General features: G+C 40.1%; 3 protein-coding genes across 3 annotated transcripts in view; 1 reads left to right on the top strand and 2 right to left on the bottom strand.

Moving 5' to 3' along the window:
* Window positions 1-306: 306 nt before the first annotated feature.
* Window positions 307-5,238, bottom strand: islr2 (immunoglobulin superfamily containing leucine-rich repeat 2). Its single transcript, XM_020619405.1, has 2 exons — window positions 4,961-5,238; window positions 307-3,639 (listed from the first exon to the last, which is right to left on the bottom strand). Exon 2 carries the CDS (start codon window positions 3,628-3,630, stop codon window positions 1,486-1,488), a length of 2,145 nt encoding a protein of 714 aa, XP_020475061.1. The 5' UTR covers window positions 3,631-3,639; window positions 4,961-5,238; the 3' UTR covers window positions 307-1,485.
* A 3,096-nt stretch (window positions 5,239-8,334) lies between these two features.
* sema7a (semaphorin 7A (JohnMiltonHagen blood group)) lies at window positions 8,335-16,125 on the bottom strand. The gene is made up of 14 exons (XM_020619335.1): window positions 15,949-16,125; window positions 15,504-15,637; window positions 14,354-14,395; window positions 14,132-14,221; window positions 13,867-13,969; window positions 13,556-13,666; window positions 13,090-13,232; window positions 12,364-12,542; window positions 11,438-11,546; window positions 10,646-10,841; window positions 10,324-10,436; window positions 9,963-10,108; window positions 9,763-9,821; window positions 8,335-9,670 (listed from the first exon to the last, which is right to left on the bottom strand). Exons 1-14 carry the CDS (start codon window positions 16,061-16,063, stop codon window positions 9,282-9,284), a joined length of 1,929 nt encoding a protein of 642 aa, XP_020474991.1. The 5' UTR covers window positions 16,064-16,125; the 3' UTR covers window positions 8,335-9,281.
* A 99-nt stretch (window positions 16,126-16,224) lies between these two features.
* Window positions 16,225-17,118, top strand: part of neil1 (nei-like DNA glycosylase 1) — an 8,639-nt gene continuing 7,745 nt past the window's right edge. The window contains exon 1 of the mRNA XM_020619337.1: window positions 16,225-16,326. The gene's annotated coding sequence lies outside the window, so the exon portion shown is untranslated. The remainder of the gene's footprint in view (window positions 16,327-17,118) is intronic.

Here is a 17,118-nt window from a genome sequence, read left to right on the forward strand (position 1 = left end):
TTTCTTCCTTCCTTCCTTCCTTCCTTCATTCCTTCGGTGCTGAGCTAAATGAACTCAAGTGGACTGAAACAAAAAAGAAAACAAATTGCAGCTTTGTTTTTAAGTATGACAGACGCTCCCATAAAAATGTAGCAAAAAATACAAAGAAGAAACGAAAAAGAAGGAAATGGGGAAAGTCCTAAAAGTATTACACTTGTATAAACCTGAATCGATTGCAAATTTAAAATCTTGGTATCAAATTGTATATTAGCTGATACAGAAACCTCTCATAAGGTGTTCGCAAGGTCAATGACAAATCGGGAAAGGTATAGTTTCATGTGTTTTATTAATTCCACTTACATAAAATTATATCAAAAATCTTAAAATGTCACGAGGTTTCTTGTTTCGTTGTACAACATAGTTCACAAAACTTTACTATGCATCAAATAACGAGACGGTGAAGCCTTCAGACGCGCACAGACGCCTTTTCTGTTGTGGCTTCATTGTAAAAAAAAAAAAAGAATAATTTCAGTTCACATGGCTTTACATCACAGGCTGACAGTAACATCTACAGTCCTATAGACTACACTAAAGAACCACACAAGGAAATACGTGTGACATGCCATGGACAATTTCATTGTAAAAAGCGAGAGTAATATAGCAAGCACCCGTTGAGTAAGAGGTTAAAGTCGCACATTTTTAAAGCCTTCCACAGCGTGTAATATTTTATTGGTAAATAACCCGTCAAGCACGACACAGCTAAAAGTGAAGTCTCCCTGTTGGAGTCACGGGACAGCGGGCAGGGCGCTCCTGTGCGCTGCCAGGCGCAGTAACACCGGAACCAAATATCTGCGTCTAATTTCATTTCATCCAATATCACCATCCCAATCTGCGACTACAGTTCCGTGGACGGAATCAAGTGGAGCCGGAATGTCGACACCTGAGAAAATATTGGCTGGTGTGAATGTTTCTTTTAGAGAAGGCTCATCCACACCGTGGCACAGACGCACACAACTTAGATAGAGCGACTGTTCCCTGATGTCACTGTGCTTAATAAAATGGCTAAAATATATGGCACTTTTTTTTGCTTTGTTGTTTCTGTGCTCTCAAAACGATGGTTTCCTTTTTAATATCTTTTTTGCCTTTTATAATAGGCTGTATAACTGTCTGCGCCTCACTGTTGCACAACCTGCGCCCATACCCGACTGTGTCTGTCCTGCGCAAAGGAAACGTTGTTGCTTGCTTTCAGGTCTGAGGTCTGAAAATTTGTATAAATCTGTGCTTATTTATTTCAACCTTACAGCAGACTACAAATATCACACGAATCAATTCACTGTCTCAGTTACTGGCAGAGTGCTTTCTGAGGTTAAATAATGTAAAATAAAATCCACCTTATCTCGGGCGTCATCTCTTTTCACGTGGAGTAATGGTGATCGAGTTTGTTGCTTGAATGTAGGCTACTTAAACGTAAAATATTTTACAATGTAGTCGCAGGCAGAGTGGAGCTCAGCGGCTTGGCTGCTTGTAGTTGCCGTTGATCTCCTCCGAGATGTTGACTGCCTCTGCTCCCAGCGGTAACCTGTCACTGTACTCCGAGCCCACTTCAAACTCCTCCTGGTTGGTTTTGGATGAGGAGCCGGGGATGGACTCTGTCGCCACGCTCCCCTCAGCCTCTCCTTCCCCGTCTCCTTCCTCTCCCTCGGCCTCTGCCTCTCCCTCGCCCAACTCACTGGAATTGAAGTTTTTCTCTGACCCCACAAAAGACGCCCTGGGATCAAAATCCCCAGCCATTTGTTTCTCCATCTGATCCGGATTCTGAGCCTTCATGATCAACTTGTAGGTCTTCCCTTGGTACTTGTATAACAAATGGCAGCAGGTGGCCGCCAGTAAAGGAACCGTGGCCAGACCGAGGAGGAAAATACTGACAATCACGATGATAAGAAGGGAGGGGATCTTCTTCCTAGTTGTGAAGACTACTTGGACTTGGCAGTCCTTCCCCCCATAGGTGAGACAAAGTGTGTAATTGGTGCCAGGCTGTAAACCATGGAAGCGGTAGGAATTAACCCCCTCCTCTATATGAGACCACTGAACAATGGAGTGTCCATTTCCTGTATTTACACAAAGGTAGAGCCTGTCCAGGGTGGCTTTACTGGACGAGGACTGGGACAGACCTACAGGCTCCTTAACCACCATTTCTTGGTTTTCATTTTGGCTGAGATGGAGGTTAGATTTGCTGTTTGCAAGCTGCAGCGGATTCAGCTGCACCTTGGCCTCCGTCTCCGACACTTCTAGTGCAATTACACCAAAATCAAACGTGTACTGCTTCAAGTCATCCAGGCTCATGTTGAAAGCATGGTTGGAGATGTACTCACTGCCGTCTCTCACGCCGCACTTGCTCGCAGAAGTGGTGTCCTTTGAAACGTCAGCAGCCTGCTCTGTGCCATCATTTTTGTCTGAGGACACTTCGGGGCTAAGCTTTGTTTTGTCTTCAGGCTTATCCCAGTTGATCACGTTGTTTTTGGAGGTCTTCGGCTCTGCAGGCTTTTTAACAGACGGGCGGATTTTATCTAGTGTGGAATCGAGCACTGATTTGGCAGGATGTTTTGGGGTCCCAGTCAATGCCACCCTAACACTGCTCTCTGCTTTGCCTAATTCATTCACAGCAGAACAGCTATAATTTCCATCTTCCTTTTTACTCATATGAGGAATGATGAGAGTGCCGTTTCTAAAGACGAGGAATCGATTGTTGGTCGTTTTGTCATTAATTGGCACATCATTTAGCTCCCCGGTGGAGGGCAAGGGGAACAGATAATTCTGATTTCCTGCAATCACCTCCCAGCTGACTTGTGGTTTAGGGCTCCCCTTTGTCTCACAATCTAAGATGACCATTAAACCCTCATAGAGCTCTTTGTTCTCAGTGTTAGGCTGGTAGGTTATAGAGACAGCGGGGGCTCTGCAGTCCAGTTTAGGCATATTTATAACCATTGTACCATTCAGGTGTTCAGGGGCCTCACATAAAATTGACTTTTGCTCGGGGACAGAAATCTTAGTTTTTGCGATCCAGTCTCTCAGCCACTCCAGGCTGCAGGAGCATTTGAAGGGGTTGCTAAAAATCTGAAGGTGGGACATAGAGGAGAGCGCACTGAAAGTATCCTGCACAACTGTGGTAAACCTGTTGTTGTTGATGCGCAACGACCTCAAGTCTTTTAGTGTGGAAAACGCATCCTTTGGAAGATTCACCATCTCGTTGTTGTTCATTTTCAGAAGCTGCAGGGCGGTGAGGTTGTGCAGCTCCTCCCATGGAAAGTGTACAATTTTGTTGTGACTGATGTCCAGGTTGCGGAGCTGAATCAAGGGGGCCAGTGTGTCCCTCTCGATTGTGACTATCTCGTTGTGGGACAGCCAAAGAGAGGAGACCTGAGTGATATTAATGAAGCTTTTGCTTTTCAGTATTTTGATCTTATTGGCAGAAAGGCTCACGGTGGTGACATTGGAGGGGAGCCCCACAGGAACCACCAGCAGGTCTTTGTAAGCACAGTCTGCAAACTGGTGGGCAAATTTATCCTGACAGCTGCAGAGCTCTGGGCAGCACTGCACAATGCCAGTCACTATAGTCAACAAGGCAAAGAGCTGCAGGAGCCTTCTCGCCATTTTCTGCACCTGCAAGTGTCAATTACCAGACATTAGCCAAATAAAAAAAATGTTATCAAATGTTTAATACATCCATTATGTCTATTACCCCAGAGGAAGTGTACTGATAGCTTTTAGCTCGTATATACGTGTATCTGAGTAGATGATCCTTTTTAAAAGACCACCAGAGCTCGTTAACGCAACTCAAATATGCACCACAAACTAAAAAAACAGCAGAATACCACAATTGCTGCCGCGGGCATACGGCCCGATTGAAAGCATTGCATGCAAAGTTTCATTTTTCACGGTTTGTTTTGCTCTAATCACACCACAAAAACAACACGGATTATATCAGGACTTCTGGACATAAAGCACATGCTGTGTGACATATAATTTCAGAGTCAGGTCATTTGTCCTGTTCTGAGCGAGGTTCTCCATCCGATGCGGACAAAGTGGCGCTGGTTGTGGTGCTGAAACCTTCATTAAAAACTCTGCACTTTGTCGTGGCAAGAGTGAAATACCAACTGAATAAATTCAGACAAACCATTACAATTTAAAGGATCATTTAATATTACAATTATTCTAAGTAGAGTAGCATTCAAACAGATAATCTTGTAGTTAGGAAACAGAGAACAGAGATCAGGGAACAGAGACTCCCCTCTTGCAATGGAATGAGTAAAGCCTAAGAAGGGTGTCAGAACACCAGTCAGTCAGGTCATTGGTTGCCAGTCCCGAGTCAGTCAGCCCCAGTCAGTCGCCGTCTCCCACCAGCCCTCCGAGGCCGGGCTGGTGGTACACTGCTCACGGTAGCATGATCCTCCTTCTCTCTCCTCTCCAACTCACTATTTTATCAGCTCAGCCACTAGCTACTGTTGCGTCTATTTCTGAACCTAACTTCCTGTCTCTAGTTTCGAAAGAGAACAACACCCTGAGATGGACTTCGAAAACAGGAAGCATCTAGTTCCTGTTTGCCAAATCACATGCCAAACTCACATGTACTTAATGAACCAGAGCCACTCAGCTCAAATAAGTACAGATAATAAAATAAGTACAAATAATGTCTATATATGAAGTACATACTGTTCTATGGCATAGTTCTTCTGGAATCTGATTTATTTTTAACCACTACAGATTTCAACAAGAGGTCAATCTCCATAGCCTACCTCCATCATCACTTTGCAGAGCACTGCAGCTTTTGGCACTTGTGCAAAAACGACCTTGTGATTCAGGAGTTGCAGTTGACCTACAAAGTGATTTCTATCACCTTACCTTAGATATGGATACTGCTCAAAGTCTGTATTTCATTTAATCGTTTCGTATAAACACCTCATTAGCTACTGAATCGTCTTACCTCTTCAATGTTAACTTCAGTTCCTGTGTCTTATTAGTCACTGTCGGAGTTTATAATCCCCTGAAATAAGTTTAATGGTCGAAAAAACTGGAGTCGTCATATGCTGTGGATCCTTTTACGTGACCTTTGCAGACCTGGACAGCGTCGATGAAGGCCGGTGAAGGGGACATTTTTCCCAGTGAATCGCTGTTACAGACCGACGGCGCTTTTTTCCCCTCCAACAGGAGCGGTATCCACTGCGCGTCCCCGTCGCCGCGGAGCGAGAAATGAACCGTGGACGCGCAGCCTCTCCCATCTCTATCCTCACTATTAAAGATACAGAAGCTCCGGGTCTTCCACCCTCAAAGAAAATCCATTATTTAGCACCCCATGTTTAATTTATTAGTCCAACACAAGTCTAATCTTTGACCTCATTCAATTTGGCTACAGTTTATTGTCTTTAATTAAAGGACTCAGCAAACAGTTTCTGAACTCACTGACTGATTTTAAGTTAAGTCCGTGGCGACAGACACAGTATGTAAGAATGCTGCTTTATTTCCAATTGGTATTTCACAGTAAACAACAAACATGAAGGCTGAGAAGAAGCTGTATTCAAGTCCAATAAGATATAATACCCCAAACCTTCCATATCAAATCCATATCATTTTAATGGCATTTCACTGCAACAGCTGTTGGTAGGCCTACATGTATGTTTTTGTGACTACTTCACTTATTTTGAATGCATACATTTGCCTGTGACTTTAAGCATATCATCATTTTTACATCAAAAGTGTCGATCAAGTGTTGATTCCTCAAATGTTTCTAGCCATAGGCTATGGATAGCAGTCCTGTTAGTGGAGACTTGTTTCCTACTCAAACACTGCCATCGTCTGGTGTACTACAGAATAAACTCAGTCTTTTAGTCATACAAATCACTTGGCCATGAGAATGCAAAATGAATGTGCAAAATACACCATTAAATTAGTAAGAGAGTACTTCATGAATCTAAACACTCAGACTCCTGCTTTTAACAATGTTTTAGTCCCATATTTTCACGTGTTCCTCCCTTTAAGCCCAGTCTTCGAAGGGGTGTTTGAGGGCAGCAATATTATTCACAGTTGAATTGGTCTACTGGACAAGGGCACAAGGGCTTAGGGGGTGACTGAGTGTTAAAATTGTTTGTTTGAAAATAATTCAAATAACTTGAAAATGATCAAAAATAACTACAGAGAGACAAAATAAATATGCAAAATGGCAAAAAAGAGATGCAAAATGACCCCAAAGATTCAAAACTGTTGTGTTGTTTGTCATCATGTTCCATTGTAGAAGGGGTGGGAGCCTTTTACATGTCTGTGCCCATTTTATCTCAGAATCCATCCATGCTTCATGTACTTCCATTGTAAATGACAGGCAGCCAAATCAACAGTCTTTATTATGTGTGGAAAACATTCCAGTGACATTTCTGTGAGCCAATAGGCCATGATGAACAAGAGGAATGATTAGAGCAAACAAAAACATTTCAGTGTCCATACTGAACTTAACTAGCAAGCATTTTAAAGTTCAAGTCGGGGGTTGTAAACCCGTTGGTGCTGTTAAATGACACTGACCTCTTTTGTCAAAAGACTGCAACTACACAAAGAAGCTATATAAACATCTTAAGCTTAACAAACCTTTCAGAGCTGGCTACAAAAAGTCTAACAAACTTTTATACATGCACTACTGTAGGAGTATTGAGAGATCTGAAAAAGCTTCAAATCCTTACAGTGTTTTTTTTTTTTGCATCCAGATCAGGCTGCACATGATGCATGGTTTACTGAGTGCTGTAAGTGATGATGGATTTGTTCAGGCTGAAGAACTGGGGTCAGGTTCCTGACTTGTCAGGGTTGTGGCTGTAAACATGTCCATCCTGGTAAATAACAGTGACTTTTGCTGTTGAAAAACTGCAATCACAGACAGAATCTACACAATTTTTTATGTCCAACAAACTAAGTAAATTACGCATCCATATTTTAGGTAGTGTTATTTGTTTGTGTTGTACACTGAATAATATGTCACTATTTCAAGTGCAGTTTGTTTATAATGCACAGAGTGTGACAATTCTTTTTCTTTTGCTTAGAAGAACTATTTGTTTCCCTGATTTCATTTATTTTGGCTTCCCTCCAGCAGATCGTTTTGGCATAAATACACAACAGGAAAACCTGGAGCCATGAAGTTAAAGTCCTCTGAGAGTCAAGGTTTATTTTCAGTCAGAACAGAAGCTCACGGTCACTATATCACCCAGTTTAGACTGGAGGGTTGCAGATGTAGACTCAGAGTTGATGACAGATAAGAGATGGCTCCTGAAAATATTTTATTGAAGTAGGCCTTCTCCAAATCCTGTCAGTGATGCCATGAATATAACATGGAGCCAAAGGCTGTGTTTATCCTACATAGTTTCAACAATGTGGTCCTACATGTAATTAAACAGGCTGACTAATAAAATAACTTGACAGAACCACAGATGTTTTATATCTCCACCTGAGCTATGAATAACCTTCGCTGCAGCTAGATAAGAATGTTAGAGGCAGGCACCCAGATGTTAGATAAAGTGTTGTGGCAGCTCCGGCTTCATGATCAACATTACATGCCTTTCTCCACAGTCTGTGATGCAGCCTCACATGAAAACAGCTGACAAAATGTGTGGTGTTGGTGGACCCCGGTGAGGTGGAACCAGTGGGTGGAAGGAATATTTTACACAGCATGTTAGTCATTAGTTGGTCCTGAAGTTGGTCTGACAGACTTAGACAAGCAATCCACACAACCCAACACTCCATCAACAGGGTGTGGTTGCAAACTTGTAAGTTATGTGGTCCACATAGCTGGTGCTGGAGGAGTTCAGTATGTGTTGTTGTGTAATTCTGGTGTTCACATAAACAGTATAAATAAGATGAGATTCTCGTGGAGCTTCACAAATCTGAAAGCAAATCTGACTAAAGTGCAGTATTTCTGGAGTGATGGCCTAAAGGATCTTTCACTTAGTCTTCATTAGGAGTGTTAAGACTTTAGATCCAGGAATAAGACAGATTAAGGTAAAAGTCCTTAGAGTGTTGTCAGATCAGACTGCATGTGGTTTACTGACAGCATGTCTGATGGAGGCATGACCTACTAAGGATGACTTACTTGTGACCAGCTCTAATAGAGGTATGACTCCTCATGAACAATGTTATGCATTATCTTTATATTATTTTATTAATTTAAAAAATCTGTAATATTCACATACATTCTAATATTTTCACATAATCATTATAAACATATATATAGAACAAATACATTCTATCTTACACATATACAAAGTTCAGTATGAAACTATGATTTAGCAATAAAATAAGTGTTAACATCACACCAAAATACAATTTATATAATAAATATATGTAGCTTAGTAGCTGTAAACATTTCTTGTTTAAAGCAAAACCTTGTCACTTTTGATAGAAGAAATAACACATTTGTTTTCCTACAAACAAATAATTATACTCATACATAACTTTTGGTTTTGAAATATTAAGCTGATACAAGCAAACGTTAGCCAGATGTTTCTCTGCAATGCACCTTACAAAGCCACATTTCCGAACTTGTTTCTAATTTTGCTGCTACTGCACAAATGTATATTTTAGCCTTTACTATTACCTCAAAATTGTCACTTGTGGCAACATGGCTACTCTTCAACTAAAGTTACATAGTCCTACTTTGATATGAATAACTGTCAAGAAAAGTAAATAATCAAACCTTCAGTGACAGAAGTGTGAATACTGTGTAGATCAGTGGTCACCTGCATTATTATTATGGAGCCCACCAATTGGTGACCACTGGGGTAGATGCGGTCAAAACTATTCCCTTCATGCTATTGCACTTCCTGCAGATGATTAAGAACAGTGACAACCCTCCCTGAATAAAACAGGGAGGGTTGTCAGTGTTCCTGGCCACCTCCACCCTTCCGTCAACTGTGACACAGCTGTTGACACAAAGAAAATTCCTAGGTCTGCAAGCCAATCTCAACATGTACAGGACTTATAGTACTTGTAGTAATGCTTGTTTTTAAAAATAGGTTATAAAAATAAGGTTGCTATTGCTATTTAAACACAGCCCGTTGCATAAATAAGGCTTTAATGGGAATGTTCCTGTTTGACTGTCGAGATGCAAAATTTGTTGATACTACAGTGGATTTCCTTTAGTGCTGCCTACATCCTGACCTGAATAGCAAATGGCAGAGGAACTGAAAATGTTGATGCTACATTTTCAAATATATGGTTCTGAGAAATACTTTTCAAAAAAAGTGTTGTGAAGTAGATAGTTTTTAGTGCACACTCTAACTGAAAACCTCCAATACTACTACAGCCAGTAAAGGTGTGAGCCATCCTATCTGTGGAATAACAGCTGATGAATAATTTATTGTCCTTATCATTGGTTTTGTAAGCTGATATTGTTTCAGCTGATATTGTGTCACCACTTTTGTGTAGTCTTTCTCTTTGGAAATACACTCGTAGTTCCCATAGTTCTCATTTGACATGGCAGGGATGAGGTGCAGGCAGTTAGACTGCATCTGTAGACAGGGGCTGCTCTGACCGTCGTGCTCCCACGTATACGCAGCATGGTACGAGTCTATAGGGCATGACAAATAGAAAGGGACACCCAGGGCGACCGAATGAACTGTTCTCAATGTTGTCTCCCGTTTGGTCCGGCTTACTTGTCTATGTTCTAAAAGGATAAAAAGAAGACAAAATATAGATGTGACCAACATTTTGAAGGCCTTTAACACGTGTGTAATGTTAATTATAACATTGCTGTACCTTCTTCTGATGTAGAGCACACACTTATTTGCCCATCCATGACATTTTGAATGCCCCCCCTGTGACCAAAAACAACATATATACATGTTCCATCAAGAGAAGAGTGACTTTCACATTGCCTTGATGATCTGTTTATTGTGAAATGTTTGAGCCTCTAGTTGTGGATTAAAACATCTTGGTCAAACAGTGTCCACACTTACAGGACAGTCGGGGTGCATCCAAATTTAGTCCAGGCACAGTATGGGTCCTGGGCTAGAACACACTCTGCACAGGAGTTGTTGTAGTCCTGACACCTCTGGAGATCCACAATGGATATTTTGTCTGAAAAACCCACGACTAACGTTTTCTGAGCAAAAGAAGACAAATACAACAGATTCAGAGCAACATTACCCTTTGGCCCCATGATGTATGTAACTCATTCCCCTTTTAACTCTGTTTTGAGTCTCCACCAACTGACTCTTAAATTTCACTAATGTGAAACAATTCAGTAAGAACACTACTAACAACAGTGTAATGCACAACGTATGACCATTATAAATGGGCATTTTAAATTAGCTGTACCTTTTTGGAATCAAGCTTCATGGTCTGGACGGTTGAATTGCTGGAGAGTTGTGTTTCAGAGATGATGAAAGGTTTAGGTCCAGCCTCAACGATTTTATGGATCTTCCCAGAATCTATTGTAACAGCAGACAAACAGCTATGTTGATATTTTGAGAGTTATAGGCTATATTTTTAGCCCATTGTTAGCATCAAAGATTACAGACAATGCATGATTACAAGCCAAGTCAACAGGGAAACACACAGGGCACAAATAGAAAACTAAGTACAGAAGGCTGTTTATAAGACTCATAACAGTTGATCAGTTTGTCGAATGAGAACGTACCAGTGGCTAGAAGCAGAATATTATACATCTGCTTATCCGCAGCTTGGACTCGGTCCACGGCTATTTTTATGTAGTTATTGCTGCTTATGTAAAACGGTGCTGTGTAGCGCGTGGAGTGAACCCAGCTAGTCAGTTCAGGATAGTCCCTTACCACACTCAGTGTGGACAGCGGCAGGCTCTTGCTGTTTTTTACACACTGAAAAATACATAGACACAAAGTTGTTATTTTTCTCTTAAAAGTAGTCTGCATAATGCTGGAAACTGGAGCATAAACAATCTGAATGTTTGTAGGACTCTCAAGTTAAGCAATTCTAATGTCTTTGTGCATAAAAAAACCACAGGTATCCAGATTTGTATAAAAACAAACCAGATACAAATATAGTTGGAAGGCAGGAGGTGGCTTTCTTTACAAAACACTAAAACAAACTCTCCTCCTGCAAGGACAAGTATTATGGGTGTGTAAATTGTTTACTACAGAGAGAGGAAGTTCTTCAAACCTACATTTGGGGACCTCTAACTGCACAACAACAGGGCTGAACTCAAGATATAGTAGTAAGAAGTAGACTGGCTGGAAAAAAGTGACTCAATTCAAACGAGAACAAAAAAAAAAAATGTATAGAGGAAGTATTCTGTCACAGCACAGCAAATGACCGTAGGAGCAAAATAGTAAGAAGAAAGAGACTGGCTGGAAAAAAGTGACTCAATTCAAACGAGAACAAAAAAAAAAAATGTATAGAGGAAGTATTCTGTCACAGCACAGCAAATGACCGTAGGAGCAAAACTAATCCTTACAGTTCCTGGCCTTGGTTTAGGAATCTCTTTGTTGAATCCTTTGAAAGCTGAGTTCTCAAATATTTCTTCAATCATTTCTACAGAATAGATGCAAACTGCTGTAGAGTTCCTAGAAATGAAAATGAAATGAAATTCTTTAATTTGTACATTAGTTATTGCCACAACCAATGATTTTAATTATGGTCGTCTCTCGTGATCTCATTCGTTTGTTTGTTAGCAGGACATCTCTAAAGAAATGACACAGGGGAACTGAACAGCCAGTGAAAGCTCTTATACTATCTTCTGTGTCTCTGGAGAAGCTTCGTCAAGTCAGAGAAGCTCCTGATGATATTATCTGCTTGAGTGTGGAGACTAAAATGAATAACAGTAAGTCTATGTTGCAAACAATAGGCATTAAGTTACAAAGAGCCACCTATTGGACAGTGATGGTTAAATAAAATACAATTGAAATGCAATTATAGCATTATGGCAAATGTAGGATCCAGTGTTATTGGAGCCTGATCCATACTAGGAGCCAGGAGATCTCAGCCTTTACTCATTTAATTTTAATCATTTTTTTAAGTCTCTTTTGAGAATCCCCAGGTCTATAGAAGTGGAATACTAAGTGGCTAGAAGATCCCTTAAAGAAAATTAAGTGGCTAGAGGATCCCTTAAAGAAAACTAAATGTCATCATGAAAATGTGTGTGTATACAAATGTGAGACTAAAAGGTAGTAGGGAATGAACTGAAGTAAGCTTGTGTATGGGTCTAATTTTAAAAACTGGACCAACACAGAAGTAATAGTACATTAATAGATAACCTCAGGAGCATCATGAAACAAAACTGGTTATGTAACAAACCAACTACTGTTGGCGTTTGTTATTCATTCTGTTTAGGTCAATTGTGTTGATTAGATACTGATAATAAAGGAAGTAAACATGTCTAACCAGCTGCTTGTGAAAAGGGCATAGACTGTGGTGTTAAGCCAGTGGTCATCATGTACCACATAAACATCTTGGAGATGGTTGAAATACAAAGACTCATGTGGAAACCCACAGACAAGGCGGGCCTTGAGAAAAGATGTCCAAATATTCTGGAGGAATCTTTTAGGTCCACCTTCATCTACCTGCAAAATAATAACAATAAATTACATCAGGAAGACATGCTTTCACTTTTCTTTCAAGCTGAGATTCATCAGCTAAGGGTTATTTGATAGGACTGCCATTAAGCCAACCATGATATCTGATACAAAACACCACTCTATCTCACTATGATAATGAAAATGCATTTAAATGCAGCCTATTAATGACACATTTAAGTCATAAATGATTAATTGTTCTCTCAGACATTACAGTACTTTCGCCTTATTCTTGCCCTGGTATTAATATTGCAGCAAAACTTTATTTAGTTGTATGCCTCATCCCTAGTGTGATCTACAATTGGTATAATGAAGCAATATAAACTCTTTTTTTTTCTCAAATATGATCACATTTTCAATATTTAACATAAATTCCATATCTTCTGACCTACTGGGGTTTACTTTCCATGTTATTTGAAGAGGGTTTGGATAGCTGTTAGCTTGATTACTGAAGTGGAGCTTAAAGAGGATTTTGTGACTCTAGCAGTCTGGAAAGACGACTAAGTAGCAGAGTGCACTCCAGTATCCAGCGTACCTTACAAACTCTGGCAACCCTAGATATCCAGGGGTCAGCCTCCGGGCTGTGGTCTGAGTTCTTTTCACGAAAAAAGACGTAAATCTTCTCATTTTCACGGTCTTCTTTTCGTTTCACCCAGGACGCAGAGATGAACGTGGGCTCTGTCAGAAGAGGAAGACATGTTAAATGTTTAGAGTACAGTGCTGTGTCAGTAGACAGTATGTAGCACTAAAGCCTGGCAGGAGATAGCAAAAGCAAAGATAATTACTTTGCACGTGGGAGCAGCCAGAACTGTGACTCACTGTAAATACAAGTAACTAATCATGTGCATCACTTTCATGCAAGATGAGTAACATTCCTTCTTACTGATTTTCTTTTTTGTGGCATTATTTTGCAATTAATTTTGTATGCTGTCAACTCACAGTACTAATTTACAGTGTAGTACTTGCCCTAGATTATAAAAGGACTTAAGTGTTTTACCCACCTGAGACCCACTTATGATGCATCCAGACATCACCTGTGATGCCAGCTTTTCTTCTGAACTGTAATGAACTCCCATCACTATTCAAAGGTGTTGCTGCATACAGGTCCTCCTCTAAACATAGCAAAGAGACGTCACATGAAAATGAGCAGAGAGGTTCAATTATTGAGTACATTTCTGTGAAACCAGCTTGCCAACTCCGGTATCACACATGGTTATATAATACTTACACAAGTCTACAGTTTAAGTCACATTTTAAACGTTCAAAAACATGGCCAACAATTATGTAAGGAGTTGTACTGTACTGTACGTACCTACTACGATTGAAATGGAGTTCTGGGTGTATGTGAATGGAGAGATGCCTGTTCCGTCATAACTCTCTGTAATTTCATCTGTCTGATTGTTCACTGATGAAAACTGCAGAACAGCATTCAGCATCAGCCACCAGACACGTGACTAAATTATAAAACAGCTACGTGCTTTGATCAGCTCTACACTGCAGCTGTCAGCAAAAATAACCAGCCACACAATCTGCAGTATGTCAAACAGAGATAACATGTGTATCCAGTGATCACTCACCAGTTTCCAACACTGTGGTTTTCTTCCATTCGTTCCACAGACAAGCAGGCTGTCCTGAAACTTCTCAATCACGGTGATGACATTTTCACCCTAAGACACAGAGGCCGTTAATGCCACATCCTTACACAGAACGTCTTCTATGTTTCATGTTGAAAATTAATTATTTAGAAAACTTATTTAACAGTCCCTTCTGATCACATAAATCATTCTCTACATACTAACCTCTTGGTACTGTTGGTGTCCTATTGTTTTCAGAGGAAATTTCTACAGGGGAAATAAATTTAAAAAAATCAAAATCTTTTAGTTTTAAATGAGACACTATAAGAAAACCATTAAAACGTTCTTTGCACCTGCAGCACTAACCAATGAATGTTGCACTTACAGGTCAGCTGGAAAATATTTGGAAATTACATGTTTGAAAAAATTTGGCTCATAGATAAAGAAGAATTTCACACCCATCTTAGACTCAGGTTTACTTCCTTAGGCACAGACCTTTTCGTGCAAGATAATGTCTTTTATTCAAACACTTCACAGCTGCTTCTGCCACAGATTAATATCCATTAGTGAAGTGAAGTTCTGTCCTATGGTCAGAACCACAGAACCACATTTTCCTCTAATTTCTTGGGAAACAATCAACACTCACTATTTGTTAATTCTTAAGAGAGGACTAACAAAAACAAAAATCTCACTGTTGATGGTGTTATCTGAATTTTCTGTAATATCATATTATGGAAACTCTTATATCTCTAGTACAGACAGGTGACAAATTCATGGAAAAGCCAACATAGCTTCAGTGCACCTTGGCATAAGTCTCTGGAGTTCTACTGGAGGAATGAACACTATTTTTTCCAAATGATACTCCCTCGTGTGCTGTTTTGATGATGGCGGTGGAGACGCTGTCTAAAACATTGGTCCAAAATCTCCCATACACGTTCAACTGGGTTGAGACCTGGTGACTGCAAAGGCCACAGCGTATAATTCACACCACTGTCATACTCATCAAACCATTCAGTGACCTCTCATGCTCTATGGATTTCATTGTCATTGTTCAAGAGACTATTCAGTTATTTAGCTTTTTCCTTTCATTTGTCACCGGCTGTATATGTGTCACCACCAGAGTCTGTCTGCGTCATGTGTTCAACACCAGCACTTAGTCAGCTGCTTGATAATAGCTTTGACAGGCCATGTCTGCTAGTGGCTGTTCTTATTGTTATGGACACATTGTTTAATGAAAGAACCATCTGTTATAGTAGCAGCTGCACTGGGAATATGTCAGGTGACCACAAGGCATGCTGATAAAAGGTGGTAAATATAAGCAAAATAAAAATATTAAAAACAGTGGCTCAAAATCTGCTTGTGCAGAAACACCCACCTTTATGTTATTGCTGTCATTCACATCAAGTTTGATCACAAAATCAGTCCCTCCAACATACATCTCCTCTGAGCTATCATCATAGAAGATCACAGTGTGATTCTGATGGACTTGGAACTCAAACCCACCACTGTCTATATGTGAGGGAAATGGAAAAATCGCATTATCATAGGCAATTTTAGATCTGGAAGGATGCTGTACGTCAAATAGGTGCATTAACATCAAAACATAGTTATTTCCTTAGGAGAGAGACGCTGGGGCATCTCTCTAACTGATCTGTATACCTTAGCTGGCTTAAACAGGATTTAAAGACAGGATTAACGCTAACATATTTTTGTAAACAGCTACAGTGATTCGATACATGGATGTTACATGAACATATCTAAAGCTCTGCAGAATAATTTTAACTAATTCATAACAGTAAAGAAGTGACAAGTAACGGTACCTTTGCTCACAAGTCTGGGAGTATCTGTACGTCCAAGAGTCGGTGCATCCGTCAAACCAAAGGCTATGTAAAAATCCCCAGCAAGACAAATATAAATGAACGCAAATCGCCTCATTCTGCGCGGATCTAGTGAACACTTAATATTCTGAAGGTGTAATTCCGCCGTGTCTTCGGTGTTCCCTGTTTTTATAAGCCAGTAGGGCGAAGCGCTTCCTGCGCCGAGCTTCCTTTTTTTTGTGTTGCTTTGAAGTGCAGAAAAAGTCAGGTCAACAAGATTTTAGATGTGGAAAATTAAAATTTTGTATCGTTTTGAAATAGAGCTTTCGCAGTGGATCGCCGGCTGGAGACTGGAGTTTGAAATTTGAAGGGATGGGCTAGGTAAGGCTTATTACTGAAGTTTATAACATTTATGGACAGCTGTAGCAGTAGGTTATATCAGCCGTGATGTTGAAAGATTTAAAACAAGATGTGTTATAAAAATATATATACAAATAACAGATATGGGAAACCAAAATCGTTTTTCATTTAGATGCAAATTGACTCATTAATATGCAAGACATTAGATAGATAGATAGACAGATAGATAGATAGATTTTAGTCTGAATCATCAGGTTGTTTTCTCGCGTACTGTGTACACACCTGAAATAACATTTACACTATGAACAACGTCATTTCTTTTTGCTGTGCTTGACATTCTTTCCCTCTTTTTTTTCTATATATAAACATTAGCATCAGCACCTAAAACAGACTAACTGGCCACTTACATAAAGTTGCAGACATTACAGTAGTTTCCACTGTATATGTAAGATAATGTTAGGTAATTTCTTACTCAGGTAGATATTGATTAGATACTTGTTGTATAGGAATGTTTAGTGTAGCCAGGATGTCTTGCTCAGACTGTTAAATGCTCAGTTCATTGTCATGAGTTCTGCAGGCTGCATCTAGGCCAAGGTCAACTAGATTGAAGAGTCTGCAGGCAGGATGAATATTGTTAGTAGCATGATATGTTCAGCCGTAATCTTAATCATAATATCTTCCGAGGCTTAATGTCCGGACATGTCCCTGAACGTCCTGTATGTTTTTAGATACACACCACTAATCAATAGCCACACACTTTAATATTCTCCATGTTTTGACTACTGCTCTGGTCAGCTGCATAGCTGGCATATC

The sequence above is a fragment of the Monopterus albus genome, unplaced genomic scaffold (genome assembly GCF_001952655.1).
Source record: "Monopterus albus unplaced genomic scaffold, M_albus_1.0 scaffold218.1, whole genome shotgun sequence".
Taxonomy (NCBI): domain Eukaryota; kingdom Metazoa; phylum Chordata; class Actinopteri; order Synbranchiformes; family Synbranchidae; genus Monopterus; species Monopterus albus.

Bases quoted from the DNA above. Each gene is read 5' to 3' on its own strand.
- islr2 (XM_020619405.1), bottom strand. From the start codon at position 3,630: ATGGCGAGAAGGCTCCTGCAGCTCTTTGCCTTGTTGACTATAGTGACT.
- sema7a (XM_020619335.1), bottom strand. From the start codon at position 16,063: ATGAGGCGATTTGCGTTCATTTATATTTGTCTTGCTGGGGATTTTTAC. The intron at 12,543-13,089 runs GTACGCTGGATA...ATTATTTTGCAG, and splicing joins GGGTTGCCAGAGTTTGTAAG to GTAGATGAAGGTGGACCTAA. The intron at 10,109-10,323 runs GTACAGCTAATT...TCTTTTGCTCAG, and splicing joins TGAAGCTTGATTCCAAAAAG to AAAACGTTAGTCGTGGGTTT.